This window comes from Ochlerotatus camptorhynchus, unplaced genomic scaffold (assembly GCF_037179485.1).
Source record: "Ochlerotatus camptorhynchus isolate MF236.1 unplaced genomic scaffold, CSIRO-AGI_Acam_v1.1 ptg000216l, whole genome shotgun sequence".
In the NCBI taxonomy this organism is placed as follows: Eukaryota; Metazoa; Arthropoda; class Insecta; order Diptera; family Culicidae; genus Ochlerotatus; species Ochlerotatus camptorhynchus.
Window position 1 is genome coordinate 1,174,507 of NW_027040706.1, and position 22,507 is coordinate 1,197,013.

The window sequence follows — 22,507 nt, forward strand, 5'->3', positions numbered from 1 at the left end:
CTCGGCAAACGGTACCGTTGGAGCACCCGTAGGAGGAGAGGAGAGTGAAGTGGTAAGAGGTGAATCGACTGGGCAACCCACAGTCGAAACCGAGGGACGAAGGACAGAAGCAAAAGAAAGGAGAAAGTGAAGTTGAAGGTGTAGCGGAACGGAGGAGAAGGGGTCCTCCCCCCATCGACGACGGAAGACAAGGAATAACTAGTGAAGGCTAAGGTAGGAGATAGCTGATAAGAAAGTGGGAAAGTTTAGAGAAATAAAAAATACCTGTGTGAAAGTTCATCGGGGTGTGTTAAAAGTTTTTGAGTGTTTTTTTTTGCCGCGATAGTCAATCGTGTATGCCGACCCTGAGGCAGTGTAGAGGGGGGTCTAATTAGTGCTGGGCAGGGAGTACCCCACCTGTTACAACCATTTGTGGCAGAAGAACGTCTTCGTTTTTAGCTGCCTCGAGTTCCGATCGTAGTTGTTCAAAGGTCCATGACCGCTAAATAGACTTCGGAATTTTGCGGATCATTTCTGAAGAAAGAATAGCACGTAAACAAAGCTCGTTTACTAAAGGATCATTTTGCCCCGAACTTAGGAGTGCATCTTGTCCTGAATTCATATTTAAATATACCGGTATTTTACCAGAACGATGTAGCTCTGATCTCAATCAAATGCTTAATGTCTTTCTCCGATGCTTAATAATGTTTGAATCGCAAAAAATCTTAACAATGCGTAGGACAAAATTACACTACATCCAATGCAAACTGGTTTATGTTTTTATTTACATTATCTTATAACATAGAGCTGCCAAATTGATACGGTGTCCAAAGCAAACATAGATTTAACTTGTAGGGTGACTACTTTGTTGTGAAAATGTATTATAGGCTTTAAACGAAGGAAGTACATCTTTCCCCAATGGTGCATGTTACCCCAGGTACCCCTATTGGTATTTTTTGCCAAGGTAAATATTTCATTCTGCATATGGTTGCATGCAATTATTGAAAGTTTTGTTCATTGAATTCATTGCTTTAGAGTCTAGAACATAGTATTTGAGTATATTAAGAGTATTTCTATAATCGATGATGAAATAATGTTGCAACATATTATATACCTTTAATTAGATGAATTATAAACAATAGAGAAAAATTCAAATTGCACTTTTAGGGGGATTTTTTTTTTCTTTTTTCATACAATTTTACATGAGAACACATTATAATCAAATTTCAACAAAAAATTATCGATTTGTAGTTTTGGCCAACTTTTTGGGTCAAATACTCCTATGTGCATTGTGCAATTTCACTGTTTTGGATCAAACGCTGAGTAGCAACCATTGATATGTGCAGTCAGAGCTGACTGCACGTTGCTACTCCGCGATTGATCCAAAACAGTGAAATTGCTCTAAGCTTCGTCATTATTTCATTGTACTTTTCAAAACGTCTTATGGAATTTCTTCGGAAACTAAATACTTTCACAAACTTATAGGCGGACTATTTTTGGTCTTCCAGGCAATTGTGCACAATTATTTTTCAGGCACGGTTCATAGCATAAGATTTATAGGGGAATTTACGTATTCTCGTCAATCTAAGCAGCGTCCGTACTTCTATTAGCGATTTCTCAGCGTCACACACACACATGACAGGTTTGTTTGTTGACATTTATCTGCTGCTTGCTGTTCTACCAATTCCAATCGACAGAATTGATCAAAACGGGTTGAACATGTTTTTACAACGCTGCAAACTTCTCAGGTGAGTGTGACTATTGTTGGCAGTCTCTTTTTCTTCGGCACCCTTTCCATTTGAACTGCGTTCTATTATCGGCAACTCGAAATCAGCCGTATTTTGTAGTGTGTATATTTCATTTAAAGAAAAATATGGCAGAACCGGATTGCACAGTCGTAAAAATGTAATCCGATTGAAGCTGAAAAGGTAAGGAATCGGCTTAATACATTCAGCGAAGAGTTTTGATGGGAAAATACAGTGAAATTAACGTTTCAATTTCGGTTGCCGAAAACAGTCAATGGGTGCCGAAGCCATAAATTACCCTACATGAAATGGATGTGTTTCACAATAAGGGCAAAAATGAGTGTGAGATACATGATGGTGACGTGTGGATTTTTTGAGTACAGAAAGTTTAAATTCACTCGTTGGCGATTTTCTTCTTCAATGTTTGTTCTATGGATATGTTTGTTTTGAAGAGTATTCCAAGAAAATAGTTCATGTAAATATCAACTAATATTTTTGTATATTTAGACAAGTTGGCCCAAACTCAAGGCTACTTTTGGTTCGGAGTTCGCTAGTTGTCGTCTTAACTAAACGACGTCTAAACGTCGGACGTCTTAACTAAAAAGCAGTTATCTCGCCAGAAAATTGTGTCAAACTAGCCTTGCAATTTTATTGTTGTTACCTGGGAATAATCTTAGGGCATAGATTCTCAACGCTGTCTCAATGTGAGATCATGCTCGCTCTATATCGCTTCTTTTTATGACCTTTTCATTCAATGGAGGCAGGCGATCCCCAGATTGAGCATCGATGATCTAGTGAGCTGTTTTGCATCAAAATCTAAAGTTTGACAGCTGCAATGAGCGAATGCTATTCGATAGATGGGATGAGGTTGCGTCAACCAACAAATGATAACAGAACCCCGACCTACGTTGACAGCTAGTACTGATAACCGACCTTACTGTTGAAGGTGCCTATGTCGGAATCAATTAGCATTAAGAGCTTGACATTTTATCAATTTTTTTTCGTTTTCTCTCTTCAAATAACTGTGAATGAAAAAATATTTCCCACGGTTTGCATAATATTTACCGTTATACTATACTTAATGTAAGTTATGCAAATTAATTCGAAGCTTTTTACGGATGAACGGAGAATGGTAGGAACTGTATTGGTATATCATACGGGTGTTTGGGTTATTAAACTGCAACTGTTTATTGTTTGTTTTGTGTATAGTGTGCTGTTTAATTTATTTCTCCACATTTGTCATGTGTCATCTCACTCAGTTACTAATCAATTTTGTTTATAAACTAATTGTTAAAAAATTCAACCAAAACTGTTATTGTACCTCATCCAAATAGTTTCATCAATTCCTTGTACCGGAACCAGTAGGCAGCAAAGAATTGTCGGTGGTCAAGATTCTGCCCGTGGTCAAACTACGTACATAGCTAGCCTTATGAGGCGTGGAGGCCATTTTTGCGGTGCAACTATACTCAACGAGAAATGGTTTCTCACGGCCGGCCACTGCGCATGCAAGTAAGTTGATGTACAATGTTATCGGCACAAATGACGTTATTTTAAAATTCCAAAGACCTCACACTAAAAGGTGTATCACGTGGAGTTATAAAAACACTCAAAATTATGTTGTCTTAATGGTCATAATTGATTATTTATTGCATGTACAAACTTGATTTAGTACTAGGGGAAACGGCTCTCATGTTTGCCTACACAGATAAAAATACTTTGTAAATTTTAGCTACCAACGGAAGCAGGTGAATATAAAATTAAACGTTTAACTATCTGCAATTAAATTAATTAAAAATTAAATTAACACGTTCATGTAAATGTAAATCGTTGTTCGTTCAAAATTAAATCAATTTCAATTAAACAAAATCAGCGGCGCCAGTGGTGTAGTGGTAAGCGTGATTGCCTCTAGCTTCAAAGGGCCTGGGTTCAATCCCAGTCACCGCCGTTGGGATTTTCTGAGATGAGTCGATAGGTAAGGTCCAGGTGTGGAAGCTGCCGCCCTGGCGTCGGTAGTATTGGTACTCAGTACAAGATCGACTGAAAAAAAACTGAACTTTTGACATCCATGGAGAAGCACTCATGCATGTAAAATGCAATGCAAATGAATGTATTTCTAAATACTTTGATGTAAAATTAATGTTTTTTTTGGGCAGAAAATACATCAATGTGCCAAATGGAAACTTACAAAGTTTTTGCTGTGTATGGATCTAAAGATTGGGCTTATCGATAAGGAGGAGAAATCTGTCCATAAACTTGTTAATATTTGAATGGGTGATTGTCAACGGAGATGGAGGTGGTCAAAAATTTCGACGTGGTTTATGGAAGGCCCCTTATCGGAATTGTTATAGAAAGTGCCGAAAATGCACATTACACTTCTTGTTTACATTTACATACTGTTGACATAAATTTGGACGGTATCGTCATTTGTGCCGGGTAACCCCATTCTGGAGAGATATCGTCAGTTCAGAGAAAAATTAGCATCCTGCGTCAGATTATTTGACAACCGCATGTTAAACAACATGCTGTGGTTGTCAGTTGCAATGCTATTTTTTCTCTGAACTGGCAATATTATTTACATATTATTTCTAGTGGTCTTAACAAGCCTGTTCGCTCCAGCCAGATAAAAGCAATAGTAGGTTTGTACAAAATTTCTGAATTCAACAGAAACCGAATAGATAATAGTGTAGGTAACTCATATGAGGTGTCAATTCAAACAATCATTTTCCATCCGGAATACGCGTGTAGTCAGCCCTACAATGACATTGCGCTGCTAGAGGCTACTAAATCTATTTACTTTGATCAAAATATCCGTCCGGTTTGCATAGCCAACAAACAGGACTCTTCCGCACATGTCGAAGGTAAGACTGCTATTGTCTCTGGCTGGGGTTGGAATCAGGAGAGCCAAAAGGACGGAAACAAACCAGATACTCTACAACGTGCCATAGTCGACGTGTTCCGAAACGAGGATTGTGAAGGATTCTACCACGATGGAAACCGACCGCGAACCATCGCCAGTACGCAGTTATGTGCGGGCAAACGAACCGGTGGGGTTGATTCCTGTTGGGCAGATTCTGGAGGACCACTGGTAACCAACGACGACGTGCTGATTGGTATTGTTTCCACCGGGATCGGTTGTGCACGACCCGGATTTCCAGGAATTTACACACGAGTTAGTGAATTTACTAATTGGATAAGTGATGTCGTACGAAAATGAAGTTGAGGCAATGTAATGTGTTAGGCCACATCTCTAGTCAAAATAAAAACTAAGCAAATGTGATACTTTTGATTATAATGTACAATTGGAAAGTATTTTAAAGTTAAAATTATATTATGTACATACAACTGTAGTGTTATGTTTATTTTTCCGAACTCTCATCAGTTATAGTGTAGCACTTTCATTTCGCTATCAGCTGTTTTTGAAACCGGCAGCCAACCGCCCGAAAAGTTATAGTCGATAGCAGCTATTGTTTCGTTGCGCTTTGTTCGTTTTATGTAGCTCGGTCGATACTCTTGTTGTCACCGTTTGTGGATGAGTGTTGAAATAAATAATTCACTTTGCTTTCATTTTGCCAATGGAAGTGGTGTTGAAAGAAAACTACAGTAGCAAGAATTGTGGATTGCAGTCAATTTTACTCTTATGAAACGTCATTTAACTACGCAATTAGAAAAAATGTAATTAGGTTTTGTTAAATAAAAGTTAACTAGTGCTATTCTTCGAACCGGTAGCATATTTCCCTTTTCCCAAAATGTCCCTTTCATTCTTGATCCATTAGTCCCATTCCTAATTTCCCTACTCCTTCATGATCCGGGTGAGTGGGTGTTGTTTTCTGTATGCTAAGTGTAGGTGTATAACAGTTGGTGTGTTTCTGTATTTCATTCGACCGTTCATAGTGGAGTTAATGTTATTCAGTTCCCTAACTGGGTTCTTTAAGGGTATTGAAGTAAATGCATATTCGCAATCCTCTTTAAAAATGGAATCCAAACCCAAAATTTCATCAATTTTGGTACATTGGAACTATTTTAAATAAGAACGATTACATTTGCAAAAATCACCTTATTTGCGCCCCTCGGTGTCACTTTGTATGGGAGCGAGCTGTCAGTTTGTCAGTTTAGTGTCAAATAGTGAAGTTATTATTTTGCTTTAAATCTTGATTTAAAAATCGAGATGAAAGTGTGTGGATTCGAAAAAAATATCGCTGTGCTCAGAAAACGGAGGTTTTTCAGATGATACATAAAAAACGATATATTTTTCAAAATTAAAGAACCCAATTCCTATCTGTTTTATGTATATGAATGTACCATTTGATGGAAACGTAGATCAATGTGCAGAAAAAGCTCCTGGAACAGCTTGTGAAGCTGAAGGAGAGTTCCTGATGGAGACACTCATACGATCCACGAAAAGGAGTGTGAGTGAGAAGTGTTTTCCAAGGATGCAGCTGCACAAGAAGAGGTAAACCGAGTGTGAATTTTCACCTGGTTCAAAGGTGAATCTCTCAACGGTTTAGCTTGCAGGTAAATTATTACTTACCTCTTGGAGCTCCTGGAAATGAAAGGCCACGAGTTCTGGGTTTTCAAATCTACGAAGCATAGCCTACTTTGATCAAATCGACATAGAGTGTACTTCGACTTTAGTTCCGTATACATTTCTACCGAATCATTAATACACCCAACAAACAATTTCAGCTGCAGATTAGCTTATACAGCCAAAATTTGCCTTATGCAACTAATTTTTGCCTGTATAAGCTAAGCTGCAGCTAAAATTGTTTGTTGGGCAGCTCATTTCACACTTTCCTAAGCTCATGACTGTATACCGCACACCGAGTAAGATTGCTGTTGCAGAAACTGAATTCGATGGATCACGGCCGATATGTGAATTGTATACTACACTCAAAGAATTCTAATTATTTTATTCATTAAAACAATTTAATTATTTTTATAGCTGAAAAACACCATAGTTTTTATGAACCTTGCACATATAATGCATCTACTTTCTATATACCTTGTATTTCTTTACCCAATAAAAGGTATAAGTCATGCTTCATGACTGAAGGTTATAAGGCTTGACTTATAGTTTTTATGTTTTCTGGAATTAAAAGAAACAGCGTTCAATATGGCGCTCGAAAATTTTGAATCCATGGTGTTGGATGAGTTACAGCTGCGAGAAGAAATTTTGCGAAGCTTATAAGGTAAGTTATGCAAAGAAAAATCATATACTATTATCCTCAACTGAGACTAATGGCATCCTATGGTATTTGGTTTTTTTTACAGACAACGGCATCGACTCACAAAGGCTCTCAGTAATAAGTAAAGACGAACTAGGAAGAATTGGTATATTGCCGAACTTTTCAACCAACTCACTTTTTGGAGACATAATAAGGTGAGAGCAAAATATGCTTGTTTTCACTAACAAATAATAACGCTCTACTATTTTTGCAGGGTTTTCAATTACTTGGATTTGAAGAAGTTAATTTTGAAGACAGCCAAACATCGGAGTCCACCGAACGCGAAGAATTACTCGCTGATGTTGAGCAAGACAAGTGTGGAGTACTGCATTCAGAAGTTCCAGTCAAACCGGAGGAGGAGAATTGTGAAACACTGGAAATACTATATTCGGAAGTCTACCAGTCTCCTGTCAAATTGGATCGGAAGGGAAATCTAAAAACAAAGAACGGTGTATTTCCGTAAAAAGCATGATTTCAACACAATGAATCTTTAAATTTGTTCTGCAGAATGAGGGTTGTTGTACGAATACTTGTAATAATATACTAATAATGTACTTTATATAAAAAAGTGTTTCGATTGAAAACGGATATGGATAAAAGAAAGCCAATTCCAATACTACCATGGATAATCTATATTATTTAATATTGTTTGTGAGACTCATAATATTAATATTCTTTATAATATAATATAAATGAATTGCTTCAATGAGAAATCTTTGGCGTCTAATAAAGAGTATGTTTGATTGTACATGAAATGTATAAGTTTATGTTATGAAATTATTTTGACATGACTTATACACTTCATATGTATTAATTTTAAGCTTTATGGGAATATATCCATTGCAAAAATCTATGTTGTGTGTGTGTGTGTGTGTACAATCTAACCCCCACTGTCCGGCAGTGTTATTATGGAAGAAAACTGCTTTTTATTACCCTTAAATTAAAGCAGGTTTAGTCCGGGAGTTAGAAGGTGTTAGCTCTATTGCAGCTCCAGTGACCCATTTCAGAATGCCTGGTAATTCACGACCACTCCGAGGTCACTTTTACTTACAATAAGCCCCGTATGTTCACTCTACCTTTATCAAATGGATAATGGTATCATAAACACACTTCCAGATTCAAAAAATATTATTTCCAAATCTGGCACGTATATAGTTTTGAAATTTGTTCAACTGTATTAAATCGATTTGACTGGACATTTCTTATCAATTTTGTTTCGAATACCTCTTGATTCATCTGCTGGCAGCACTTACTGGCCCTTACCGGCGACCAACTCATCTGCCCGCAAATGCAATCGAGATATGTATAAGAACAATCTTCAACTGGAACGTACTCACCAAATCAATACATCCGGGAGCAAATTCCCGATGCTTATTTTTCTTTCGCAAACCCGTCGTCGTCGAACGGCAAAAAAAGGACACTCGGTGAGCAATTTTGTGACACGGAATTTTCACTGAACATAAACCGCGAATTCACGAATTTCACCACAACCAACTGCGAAACACGTTCAGAAGCACTTTTGGTACAATTTCGATCAATTTCTTTCGAAAACACAACAAAAAAAGCATGCCGTGGTGGGGTCAAAACTTGAGCATCTAAATATAAATATAAATCATAATATGTAAAATACTGTGGTAGCCACAGCATAGCTCTGTCAAAACTGTAGGGAAAACCGTTACTTCAGAATAGGTCTATTTACGCAATTGCCCTATTATGGAAACACCGGACGTTTTAATAACGAAATTCAGGATACGTTTCTCCTATCCATTGCAAAAATCTATGTTGTTTGCTTAATACATTCAATATGAATTTTTTTTTCGTGTACCGAGGACCCCACGAGAAGTAACGTTTTCGGATACAGTGAAAAAGCTGAATCAAATATTCGGACACCAAGCATGTGTGCTTTTCCGTGGTTTCGAGTGTTTTCAGTGGAACTTTGACGATTTTGTCACCAATGCCAGTGCTGTGAACAAATCCTGTGAAGACTTAGGGTGCCGGTGGTTCAATCCCAGTCGGCGCCAGTGGGATTTTCTGAGATATAAAATCTCTGATCACGCGAAGTAAAACCGTTCGTCCCCGGTTCATGTGTTGATGGGTCGATAGGTGGTAGGATCCAGGTGTGGGAGCTGCCTCCTTGGCGTCGGTTGCATTGTGATACAGTACGGAAACAAATCAAGGAAAAAATCCTGTGAAGATTGCAACGTGAACACCATTACTGCTGATCTTTGTCGCTGGGCTGCACTCGGAAAAACAAAGAAATCGAACGAGATTTCTAGCTAAGATGAAAAGCGTAACTGCGGTGGATCCAATTACGCTGAAGAAGTTGTTGTTGGAGTGTCAGCAAATGTATAACCTTAAACACGACACCTCTGTTATTGAGAATCATTAAGCTGCCGTGTATACTGTGTGTGATGCTGTTCGATATAACAAAAAACAGACAGAAATCGGAATCACAATTGGACACTGGAGAAACATAATGCATCGAAGGAAGTAAAACATTGAAATTTGTATCAAAGATTTACCGGTAGAGATACAAATCGATTGCTGTTCGTAACCACACGAGTGTTTCTGAGGAGTCACTAACACAGCCAACATGTCGAACGAATCTAAAAATGGCTACATCCACAACCGCTGAATTCCGAGTTCGAGTGCCAGGTCACGTTGACGGGAGTGACCTAGCGATCGTTTTCCCTTTGACATCAGTGAAAGGCTTCAACGTTATTGAAAGTGATCTCATGGATGCGTTCAGCTTAATTCGTTTTGCAAACTGATTACAGAAGTAGGAGATTCGGAGTTGTATTGTCATGCTTTGATGGCAACGTATCAATGCGGTGCTCGAAGCAAACAAGTTCCCTCTTCCAACTCCCGACGACATTTTCGCAAAGCTTGGCGATAGTCAGTTGTACAGTGTGCTGAACCTTTCGAATGCATATCTGCAGATGGAGGGCAGGATGATTCCCAGAAGTTGTTGACAGTGAATCAACTCCTGAAGCTTTCCAAAAAGTTATTTGTTTGGAGATTTGGAAGGAACAAAATCGGGTGACTTTATTGTGGGTAAAACGCAAGCTGAGTATAAAGGAAGTGAATACGGTTTTCGGCTCAAGATTATATATGAGTCAAGTGAAATATGTGCCTGCGCCGGTGGTGTAGTGGTAAGTGTGACTGCTTTCTAACACCCCGATGGGTCTGGGTTCAATCCCAGCCGAGGTTGGTAGGATTTTTCTGAGGCATAACAATCTCTGGTCACGTCTTCCTTCGGAAGGGAAGTAAAGCCGTTGGTCCCGGCCCATGTATGTTGAATGGGTGCGATATCCTACGCAGGTGGGGAAGCTGCCTTCCTGCACATTCGATTGCCGTCAATGGATGGCAATCGATGTCCGTCGGTGATTGGCACTAGATTGCGGAACAGAGATCGACGTTAAATAAAAGAAAGAAAAAAAAAAAGTGAAATATTTGGGGCATATTATCGACTTCGATGGCATTCAAACAGAGAAGGTATCGTCAATTTTGCCTCCCCCCAGGAATGTCACGGATCTAGGTACTTTCTTGGAATCAGTGCATGCATGCGAAGCACCAACTGTGTAAACCTTTGGACCAGCTACTCCTGAAGGACAGGTAGTGGGACTGAACAGAAGAATGTCAACGATATGAGGTTCAAAGAACTGTTGAAGTCTGACCTGATGTTTACACACTACTCAACTGGAGCCAGTGCTGGTATCTGGGCTGGTTTATCCGACGGGTTCGGTTCGGGTATGTATGTATGTAAAAAAACAAATTTTCGAATTCGGGTTCGTTACATCTTATCTAATAGAGAAAATAATAATTTTCTAATACAAATCACGCAAAACACCACAAATGATCATGAAAAAAGTAAAAGTGGCAATTAAATTTTAGATGGTTAGGAACGGGTAGGGGTATTCAAAAAACTAAATTTTATGGTTCGATTCGGGTACGGTTTCTTGAAAATGCTATCAAGATATCATCCGATGGAAGGAATGAAAGTGACAAGAAGGCTAGGGCTGCCGTTGTGAGTTTGTGTAGTATTTGGAGATCGAATGCTGAGCTCCATCGTCGATGTCATCAGAAGCCGATATCAAATGAAATTCGAGAACAGAAGTGAATGTTGGTTGGTATTACACTACGATGTACAAGTACAATGTACAAGTAAGCACTGGATTGGAACCCAGCAGGACATTGCAGCAGAGGCAGGCCCCAAAGCTCATTTCAGCGGAGCCTCAACAAAGAAACACAGCAAAAAATAACTTCAATCATGTCGAGAATCTCATGTAATTTTAGGTAATTGCAGTAAAAGCAGCGTAATATCAGTTCATGCACTGTATTAATGATAGTTTTGTCCTTTTTGGCAAATAATATCAAACCATATTTTTGACACGATTGAAGTGCATCCACTTTGATGTGATATCAAAGTATTGTTTTACTGTGAACCAAGACAGTTGACACGAATTTGACCTTTGCCCAGGAACGCAATGCCAATCAAGCGCTCATAACAGGAGCTTTCTACGTTTGTCCTCTGCTCCACAGAAGATTCCCAGGATACTTTAATTACTTACAACAGTAACTAATGTCATAAATATCAGATTTGAGGAAAAACTAGCTGTTAGACAGAAGATTCAGTTGTCCTTACAACAACGTATTAAATCCGGATTCTATTTGCTATATGCTGCGTTACTATATATCTGAAAGGAGAAAGAATAAATCAAAATTAATGATAAGTCTGAGAATAATTCCGTTTATAAATCTTTATTAGTTCCTGGTGTATGATAACCTCAAAATACTGAGCTCAATACAATTTTTATTCCGATTTTCAATTAGCATAATTCTTTACATATATTGCATATTAGTCGCTATCAATATCATTATCGTTTAAAATCTAATATCACCTTAGAAGGGTTAGGCCTGACGTTAAATTTGCTTAATGGGTAAGCATTATTGTTTTCTATGATAAGCGCTTACAACTTATTGATGCTAACTCCATTTCACCTATTCACTGGTCAGCTCGCCTCTGTTGGCTTTTGCTTACGAATTCAATCATATTTGGTTTTAGCCGTTGTATGCCAGTAATCGCCGCTAAAACGTCTTCGTCATAAATCCTGCAATAAGAGATTTCCGTTTCTTAACCTTTTGAATTGAAAATTCCAGCTAACGGTTGTACTCACGGTAATACATAAGCCTCGTTTTCTAGAATACCTTCCAATGGGGGATTCCAAAAGTCTCTATCGGAAAGGCATTCCTTTGAAAGGCACAAACGGTCGAGCAGCACATCCTCATTCCAAAAAGTAATATCACTAAAAAATTCGGCTTCCGCAGATGTCACGTAGTCATCCTCTATAAACATCCCTTGTTCTGAGCAATGCGATGCCTCCGAAGCTTGTTCGTCATCCAGATGGTTGCGCATTGAACTTTCCCAATCAATTTCATAATGTTCCAGAAGGCGGTCCAAAGGGTCCATTACATTATATTGACGCAAGATGTCATTGTAATCATCGTCTTGGAAACCATCACCGTCCTCATCTTCAAGATATGTAACGAAATGTATATTTTCATCCACCGTATCACCTGAAGAACTGAAAATTATGTATTTAGTTTAAAAATAATGTATACTATTTTCATTTCAATGATGAAATGGCTATTGAATGTAAGCTATCATAATATGATCTCAAAAACTGTTTTTGTATTTGAAGTAATACTTACTTTAAATCTATGTTGTTGCCCTCAACTTGCTTTTCAATAAATATCCACGAATTTTCATGTATCATTTTGAAAGGTTCCTGAAACAAGCAAAAGTCATTTAATATGTTTTACAAAGTTACATTTGGCCAACAATCATGTTTTACAAAAACCAATCAATTTATTATGAATCAAAGGGGTGATTATTGTCATGAAAATCAGCCCTTTCGACTTATATACCCTAACCCTACCCTAATACACAAACACCATAAACGAATGGTAACCCGGATGGTAGAACCATCCCACAAATGGTTAGGATGATACCCCGAACACTTCGTTAAGCTCTTTCTTATGGTTATTTTAATTAGGGTAGCCCACTTAATTCAAAGCTTTCGTTAGTTTGACTGATCTGTAAAAGCTGGTTGAGATCATTATCAAAATCGTTTAGCAACTATGCAAATTATTCGTTCATAAGCCCCTTAAAAGGAATCAGCACTGTCATAAATGACGTTTGACTTCGGTTTAGGTGGGCAACTATCGGGAGCCCCACTAAAACGTAGCCCACTTAAAGATAGCGCAACTACAAAAATTCGAATGTCACACCATTCACACCATGTTCACACCACTAGAAAACTACGTGAAATCGAGCGTTAAACAGAGAGAGCTGAGACGATGAACAGATGCAGTAGAATTAGGACATGGTGAAGAATGCTAGATGGACCTAAGGCTAATACTGAAACTCTAGACCTGGGTGAACAGAAAGCATGAAGAGGTAAACTTTCACTTGACATAATTCCTATCTGGTTACGGTCGCTTCAGAAAGTACATACAGCGTATTGGAGATGCAAGGTTTTCCCTCTGCCCAGAGTGTAATAATGTGGATTACACATCAGAGCACGTGGTCTTTGACTGCCTAAGATTTGAGCCAGTGGGTAGAGAGGTGCCAAATAAATATTGTCAGAGCAGCAGTGAAGGTGTTGAGAGGATCAGAGCAGCGGTTAGCTGGGGCAAAGATTGAGATGAGATGAGATGAAGATTCTCGGCGCGAAGATTTTGAACGTATTAAGAACTGACCCGGAATATGGCCGTATGTGGCCAGTGTGGTCTTGGGCACTTCAAATGACTATCATTTAACTGGTTTTTGAATTCTCATGTTAATTGATGTGTCACATTATGAGTTTTATTCGTTTCAGGTTGGATTTAGTCAAACCGGAAAATGCTCCGGCCATATCTCCGGAGCCAGATGCGCGATTTCAAAAATATGGGCGTTCTAAGAGACTTTCATTTGGTGGTTATTGTCCGGATCTTGTTCCGTCCATATCTCAGGATCCAATTGACAGATTTTAAAAATATTTTGCCAATAAACACGTCCTAATATTAATAAATTATTAATATATTATTGAGCTGAGTTGATTAGTATATGATGTAAGCGGTATGTATATCCATCTTTGTAAGAAGGGTAAAAACACACACGCATGAATTCATGTTATACTCACCATTTCACTTAAGTCGTTGCAATATTCTTCTTGATTGACTATGATCCATGAATCGTCGTAGCATAATTCATCCGAGGTCTGAAAACAGATTTTTGATTTTATTATGTAATTCAATGTCAAAATCCAAAATATTTCTTGCAATAGGGGAAATAAACCAGTTAGGGGCCATGTATTAGGAGCGGTACACAACTTACAAAACGACGAAAATCCGGGTTTTGGACACCCTCTCCCTCTATGTAACAATGCCTTCTAAAATTGCGCATAGGACTGTTCATAAACTACGTATACCGAGACGTTTACGAACCTCCGTTCTCCCGCGCATACAATCGTCCGTACAATCTTAGACATACCGTAGGCGCTCGTAGAATAAAAACAAGAGATCCCAAATGAGAGCCTTGGTGGACACCTGAATTGGATTCGATTTCTATTACAATTTATTATGATTTGGCGGTGATAAGTTAAGTATGATCTAAGCCATTTCAGTAGTCCATATTAGAAACCTCGTAGAAACGATTACAGCAGACATTCAGTGGTGTCGTGAACTGGTCGAGGTTTCAAGCCTCTTCCATGATTCACGTCAAAGGCGATGCTGAATTATCCAGAGCTGAAAATCAGCAACTATCCGCTTTGAAAATCGTTTACAGAATGAAGAGTCAACCTGAACGAACTCGATGTACCAGTACACACCTCATGTCGCACTCTTCCAACCCAAAGCCTCATACAAATTATTCGTATAATTTCGCTCACTTCGCATCTTATGCTCTCTTCGTTTCGAAGCTGAACATCGATTCTCATAACACGAATTATATTCGTGTATATGGAGCTTTCCGAAGCTCAAGTTCAATCAACCTCAGACCTCAGCGCATATGGAAGAATCAAAGTGGCGATTGACTCACAGATGGCAAGTGGGCGAAAATGGTAATGACATTTTTTTTGCGGATTATCATTTTTGCAATTGCGGATCTTAAAACTAGGTGTCGCATGACCAGTTTTGGATTTGCTTTGATTCGCCACTCCAAATGAAGGTTAATCAAATTTTCATTCAATTACTACAAGTTGGTTGTTCATTCCATAGGCAGGGCGGTGATTCGATCGGCGGAAGAACTCAGGATGACGCGTCACTCAAAACAGTGTGTTAAAGCGGAGTTTTCCAAGTATGTTCGCACATTCGTTGTCGTCTGTCAGGACATCAAAGACGAGCATACGATGAAGAAAAACTCGTTCCACATACTGTGTTACGTTGCATAATATTTGTTATCATTTTGCTCATTAAAATTCATTTTGTCTAGCTAAAGAAAATGATCAGTAATAAATAACTGAAAAGTTCAACCGTCAAAACACCGTCGCCTTGCCATGAATTCGTATCGCCGGTGCGAATTCCTTGGCTCAGTCGGTAAAGGCGCAGCTACAAAGCAAGACTATGATGGAGGTGGCTGAGTTCGATTTGAGTTGGAAAATTTCTCGACTTCTCTGAGCATAAAGTATGATTGTACTTGCCACACAATTATACTAAAGCAAAAATGGTACAGACATCGAAAGCTCTCTATTAATAACTGTGGAAGTGTATCTAGAACATAACGAAAAACTTGATTGACGAACATCTGCCTTCTATCGTTGAATGGCTGCCTTTCAAACATGTTCTCCATCCCAGCAGGTGTTCCGCATGGAAGTCTGTTGGGCCCTTTGCTTCATAGCATCTACACTTCTGACATTCCTCCCCTCGGAGATGGTTGCGCGTTTTTCCTGATACCGCAATATCCGTCAAGGGTAGAATGCCTCGCGAAATAACAAACAAGCTCCAACGATGCCTTGACGCCTTTGCTGATTATTCCACCACGTGGAAAATTAAAATCAATGCTTCCAAAACACAAACAATCATGTTCCTTCATCGACAATCACCCAAACTAAAACCGGCTCCCTCTTGTAATGTAATCATGGATGGCGCAAGGGTTGAGTGGTCCGCCGAAGTAACCTATCTCGGTATGTTGTTTGACGAAAAGCTCCTATTCCGCTCGCATGTGGAGAAAACCGTAGTCAAGTGTTCCGCCAAGTGAGGTCTAGAAAATTGCAGGCGACGGTTGGCATACCGCAGAGGCCAGGAAATTGTGGACCAATTTAATGTGTTAAACGTTGTTTCTCTTATTGAAAGACGCCGGAAGCTCTGATTATAATCATAAAAGTTGTTACCACTGTTTCAAAATTCTGACTTATATTCTTAAAAGCTAGTCTAATATTTAAATTATATACCTCATACATGTCATTAAATAGTCTACAACATCTATCCAGAGGATTGTTATATCCATATGCAGTGTGGTGCCGGGGAGTCTACAAAAAGTAAATGTTGCTGATAAACGCGTGGATGTTGACGATCTGAAGCATACTACTGCAATCAATATGATTACTCAGCACATCATAAACGAACATCCTCTGCGGTAAACTAAGCCGGCTCGACAAAGATTCAAGTACAATCAGTGCGCATCTATGTTCGTATGGAGGCAGATGTTCCAGATTGGTTCACAGAAACCGCCGTAATTCAGCTTTAACGAAACTTTTTTGTATTCTCTAGATGCGTGATACATGTACACACTAATCCAGGCCTCCGGCGTTCGGTAAATTTTGAACTACAGAACTGTTCGGTAAAAGTTAAAAAATCAGTGTAAAATCCAAATATGAGAAAATTTATCCCGATCTTGTACAGCATTTGTTCAGTTTACCCCATTTATTGATGAAAAATAAAATTTATGAATTTTCTTGGTTTCTCACGTGTAACGGTCATTTGAAAATTTTACCGACTTGTTCTGCTGTTCAAAAACCCGGTAAATTCCTACCGACTTCGGTGATCTGAATTAAGTGTGTACAGTATGATACGGAGCCCAAATTTTCACTTCATATTGAAGCACGCTACAAACCAGAGAACAGTACAATTGTTTCATGCGTGCACGTCGGCGAATTGTGCTGTATTGTGACGCAGGAATCCAAGCACAGAATTTGCCTTTGCAATTTTCATGAATATGTCCTCGTTGAACCATCTAAGATAAGCCGAAGATCCATAATAATGCTTATTCTATGATTGATCGAGTACTCGAATCTTATCGGTGATTGACCACGGCTGAAGGTAATAATTTTGCACTTGGCTGCGTTGGCTACCATTTCGTTCGTTTGACTCCACAATGTCAATCGCTCGATATCGGTTTGAAGTGCGCAACAATCAACGATCGACTTGATCACACGGCAAAGTTTCAAATCATCTGCATATAATGGCTTACAGAACCTTAAGTGGTTGCACACGTCATTTATGAACAAAGCGAATATGAGAGGTTGCAGGTTGAGAAACACCTGATGGTATATTGAACGAGGGCTTTGTGGATAGCGTCATGACAGAAATAGAGCTGCTGCCGACGACAAATATCAAAGCTGAGTAAGTTATATTGCTGCGGTGGTGGAGCCTGATCGACTTCGTAGACGGTTCGGAAGAAGGCAGCAAAGAGGTTTGCAGAAATAGCAGCGTCGGAGGAGCTTTGGCTATAATATGTGACGTCCACTGAAATACGAGCTGAAACTTTCCGAGAGTTAACAAATGTCCAGAAAGACGATGGATTTTCCTTAAATCTATTCTGCAGGTTGTCAATGTATTCTAGAAAGCGAACTTCGTGCAAACCAGCGTATTCGGCTTCTGCTCCATACAACGGCTTCCATGTGAAGGCAGGTTCGCTCCAGTTTAGGGTTCATATTTCGCATATGCGTTTGAATTCATTCGTCCCAATTGATGTGAACTGCATGGTACGGGGCCTAAACTTACACCTCATATGCTAAGACGCGCACAAGCAAGCAATACAGCGTCTTTAGGCTGTAGCACACCGACTGCCTCTCAGTCCAAAGGGCCTGTGTTCAATTCCGGTATTCGTGAACAAAAAATCACGATAACCTGAACTGCTAGTTCATTTGAATTCATGACTTTGTTCCCGTAAACGTAACGTGTCGAGCAAATCACGTTTTCATGAAATAAATCCCAAATCCATGAACTTGGTTCACGCCTGTTTTGCTCGACTAACGATTTCGTAACGCTACAGAAAACACAAAATAAAATCATGACTTCGTGATTCATGAACCCATAAATGTGATTTTTGTTCCTGAAATAGAGCACAGCTGTCTGTTACCGCGAGGGAATTAATTTAAAACCAAAACCATAAGATACCTACATAGTTGCATCTCGTATGCATAGCCCTAGCTGACGTTGATACCAAGGCCAAGAATATGAAATGAAAAGTAGGGCAAAAGGAGCGAGAGCTCGTTTTACATAATCTAACTGCAGTATTTACTTAGGAACGTTTCTGCGTTCAAGTAGGATAAACACGCCCACGCATGGCATGCTTGCGCATCTAGGTTACGTTTAGCTTTCCCTCTCTGTTTATCCTTAACGAAGGATATAATTATAATGTTTAAACGTTACAAATTTCTCATTCTTATTTGTAGAGCCATATTAGATCTGAGTTACGAAAATAAATAAACTTACAAGAAATCTGAGAAATCCCAGATCTGAGAGGGCATAGTATATAAGGCCTAAACAACACAAATTTACCCTTTCAAGGGCGATCGGAATCCTAGCTAATTAGAATAGGCAAATTAGGTTAAAGTTCGGTATTGAAAGGAATATGTTAAACCCTGGACAAATCATGTAAAAGTTTTACATAATTATAAGTTGCTAATGCAACACGTAGCCGTAAGATCACTTTGTACAATTTTGTTGAATAAAATTAAGTTTCGTAGGTTACTCCAGATTCTTCTCTTTTTGAATCCGAAAGAACTTTCGGCCTAGAAGTGAAAACTTCTCTCCTTAATCGGAGAAAAAAGTAGCTCCTAGAAGAACTCTTGGCTTGGAAGTGAAAACTTCTCTCCTTAACCGGAGAAAAAAGTAGCTCCTAGAATCGAGGAACAGTGTCTGACCTACACACTTAGATTTTTTTGCCGAGATGGGCACCACCGAGCAGCTCGGTATTTTATTTTACTGGAAATTCAGTAAAAAATATGTTTGTTAGCTGAGATCTCGGCAAAATTCCCGTTTGTTAGCTGAATCTCGGCAAGTTTTTCACTGAGATCCAGCAAAATAAAATGCCGAGCTGCTCGGTGGTGCCCATCTCGGCGAAAAAATCTAAGTGTGTAGTAAGCGAAAGACTCTCCCTAACCGGAGAAGAAAGTAGCTTTTGGCGGCGACAGCTGTCATTTTCAATTGTTGTCGAATTTACAGAATGCTCGGATCCGTCGAGAATAGTGTGTTGGTTATTGTGTGAATGCAGCTGAGCCGTATCATCCCAATGGTGGTCCGATATAATAAGGTGATTCAAGAGACGTTTCTCAGTGGAACTGACAGCTCCGTAGCAGAAATCAAGAGTGCGTGAGTGATTTTATGTTAATGGTGCTGAATGTAAATATAAACAAAGCAGAAATTATATGAGATTTTGTGACAAGCAATGCATTAGGTATAAGAAAAACGTCACGATAGGGGGGGGTAAATTTCTCCTAGATTTAGCGTGACATAATTAATGCATGGGCCCTTTTGAAAAAAAATCAAATCCCTTAGTTTGGATTTGTTTTACCTATTATAGTGGAAACATACCCAAAGTCTAAATTACCTTGGTAATTGGCTTGTAGAAAATTTCTCAACAATTTTAAAAGAATTATCATCGTATTTTTTTCAAAACTCTTTCAGGCTTCCAGTCTCTTTAAATTTCTTACATCACACTCAAATTCCATGGAATTTTGATCAGAGCTAATTTGTGTACTAATGTTAAACGACTTTTAGACAAATTAATATTTGTTTAGTAAAATTTGAAGATACTGAGAAGCAAAGCACACAGCTATATTTTTGTTCTCCTGAAAAGGCCCTTAGATGTATTTGATTCCCCTTGAAATTCTCCTCGGAATTGCCTTGAAACTTTTTCGAGAATTCTCTTCAAATCATATCTAGAATTGCTTCTCATAGAACATGAAAGTGTGTTTTAAACTCTTCTCAATTCATTCAGAGTCACTCTAAGAATTCAATTCACTTGGAATTCTTCTTGGAATTTCCAAGAAACTTTGTTCTAAATTTCCTTGGTATACTCTGCAGTAATTCTATGAAGTTATCCTCAGAAATCCGTATAAATTATTTGAAGATTTTTTTTCTCAAGAAGATGGTCTACGATACGTTTAGGATCTAGATGCGATAAATGAAAGAAGATTAATTCACTATTCATGAATCTTCTGTTTGAGATTTAGACGTGATACCTTCTTCAACGTATACGAAATTGCGATCAGCAGTCAAGATCCGTACGTATAACAGAGGGATGTGACTCTATCTTCGATGCAGAAATGATTTCGTTTTACGGTGCTAAGCTGCGTTTACGCTGAGTAGAAGATTAAAGAAAATTTTACCAATTTTCTGCAAAAAGATGAAACGTGATGGAAGTAGATGTAAAAAATGAAAGTAGATTTTTCGTAGATTGATTTGCTAGCCTGAAATATTTCGAGCATCTAGGATTGAGATTTAGATTTGTCGTACCCCCTGCATTTAACGATCTGCAACTAATATTGGAAAACTGTTCGCGATATTGGTGCTAAGTTTAATACAGAAAGTAACGATTCTTTGAATTCACATACGATGCCTTTATATCAATCGCTAGGGTCAGATCGGCATTTTTAGGGTTTTACTTCGAGTTATACGTTTCCAAGATTTTTGCTTCTGGGATGTCTTACAACGTTTCTTTCAATTTCATTGTGATGTGTAACCTCTCCCATCAACAAAGTGTAACAAATTGCAAAACTTTTCACCTTTACCTTGCCACGAATGAATACTTACTTCATTTTCCTCAGCTGCTGCTTCCGAATGTGTTCTTGAATCAGTATATGCTACCATTGAAGATTTTCTTTGCATCTGGTGACACGATCGAAACCGTCTCATTTTTTCAAAAGTCTTATGATACTGCCATAATACACCCCAAAAGAGATTGTAGAAGACAAAACAAATGAATCTGTATAATGACAATAGGAAATCTATGCGCCCAAAACAATCACACACAGCGTGTTCGTAATCACCACCGATACTCTCATCGAAAGATGTTTTTAAAGGATCCGTATTTGCGTTGTTCACAATCCTTCTTTTCGAAACTACTGTTTCTCGTGTTTCACTCATTATGATTATTTTCAGTTATTGTCCTTGAGTGGACCACTTCCAAACAGCTGTTATCTTACCGATGCATCGATCGTAACTGATCATGTATGGATACATTCCACTCAAAGTGAAAGCGAAAACCGATCTTTCTATTGTTGTTTATTATTCTGTTTTGCTTTTAATGTCCGTTGTACCTGTAGTCCATCTTCTATAGCAAAAAAAGTAAACTCATGCAGAAAATTCTGTTTTTTTTTTCGCTCGGAACCATCCATTAAGTACGTCACGCTCTAGGAAGGAACGGGGGGTTTACAAATATGTGACAAGCAATGTATTAGGTATAGGAAATACGTGACCAAAGGGGTGGAGGGTGTCGATTTTCATCAAATTTAGTGTGACGTACTTAATGCATGCTCCCTTATATTATTACCTGATAACAAATGTGTCGATGAATCTTCGGAGGCGAACCAGCCTCAGGCTGAAAGCCTTCCTAATAAAGAAAACTTAACTTAACTTGATGAATCTTAATAATTATTGTGGGTAGTATTATTTTAACTTGGGTGGGGGTAGCTTTGCATAAAACATTTCTAGTTGTAAGTTTAGCATTTTGAAACAATCCAATATTCCTTCCAAATTACAGAATTACTCGTGCAGACCCGATTGAATAATGATAAACAGAAAAACACTGGGCTTTGGTTGAAAGTATGAAGTATCTACTTGTGTGGTTTGCCATAGAAAGCTCTTAATTAACTCTTTCCCGCTCATGGTTACTCTGATGCACCACGCCTTTTTAACATTTTATGCAATGGCTCTATGAAAGTTCAACCGATTTTTGTGAAACTATTGCCTACTAAAAAAAAAAAAAAACAAGTGAATATCTTAAGACACTTAAGAGACATTTGTTTTCAAAGCTTAAATATTTTACCAAAACGCCCTGGGCGGGAAAGAGTTTGTGAACATTTCAACAGGCTGACTCTACTTTTGTAAATAATGACTTCAACCGCCAAAGTATCGTAAATAAATGTTCACTCTAGCAAACAATTTATACCAACCAGTAGAGGTTCCCTACCAGGCAATGTTGTTAGTTTGAGTATATGAGCTTATAGGTTATTGTTTGCCAAAGCAGTTCCGTCCTATTGCATGATGAAAATCTGTGAACGTGGCCAAAGAACAGCGATATGTTTAGTTTTAGATTTAATGGGTAAAGAATCAGTCAAAAAACTACATTAATCG

General features: G+C 38.6%; 2 protein-coding genes across 3 annotated transcripts in view; one reads left to right on the plus strand and one right to left on the minus strand.

Annotated features, from left to right (window-relative positions):
* Positions 1–4,970, plus strand: part of LOC135703623 (trypsin-1) — a 29,009-nt gene extending 24,039 nt beyond the window's left edge. The window contains exons 3-4 of the mRNA XM_065224901.1: positions 3,059–3,233; positions 4,314–4,970. Coding sequence (XP_065080973.1) covers positions 3,059–3,233; positions 4,314–4,938 — 800 coding nt within the window. The 3' untranslated portion in view covers positions 4,939–4,970. The remainder of the gene's footprint in view (positions 1–3,058; positions 3,234–4,313) is intronic.
* A 6,638-nt stretch (positions 4,971–11,608) lies between these two features.
* Positions 11,609–21,349, minus strand: LOC135703558 (uncharacterized). 2 transcript variants are annotated; one of them, XM_065224804.1, is made up of 6 exons: positions 20,966–21,349; positions 14,131–14,208; positions 12,659–12,735; positions 12,124–12,531; positions 11,921–12,057; positions 11,609–11,643 (listed from the first exon to the last, which is right to left on the minus strand). In XM_065224804.1, the coding sequence occupies exons 1-5, from the start codon at positions 21,296–21,298 to the stop codon at positions 11,952–11,954; spliced, it is 1,002 nt and encodes a 333-aa protein (XP_065080876.1). In that variant the 5' UTR covers positions 21,299–21,349; the 3' UTR covers positions 11,609–11,643; positions 11,921–11,951. The 2 variants fall into 2 exon arrangements, with proteins under 2 accessions (XP_065080876.1, XP_065080875.1); XM_065224803.1 differs by lacking the exon at positions 11,609–11,643 and having other exon boundaries at positions 11,700–12,057.
* Between the last annotated feature and the right edge of the window lie 1,158 nt (positions 21,350–22,507).

Excerpts from the sequence above, each read along its gene's own strand:
- LOC135703558 (XM_065224804.1), bottom strand. The coding sequence starts at position 21,298 with ATGAGTGAAACACGAGAAACAGTAGTTTCGAAAAGAAGGATTGTGAAC. Across the intron at positions 12,532-12,658 it reads GGCAACAACATAGATTTAAA|TTCTTCAGGTGATACGGTGG; the intron begins GTAAGTATTACT and ends CATAATTTTCAG. Across the intron at positions 12,058-12,123 it reads AACGAGGCTTATGTATTACC|GATTTATGACGAAGACGTTT; the intron begins GTGAGTACAACC and ends CTCTTATTGCAG.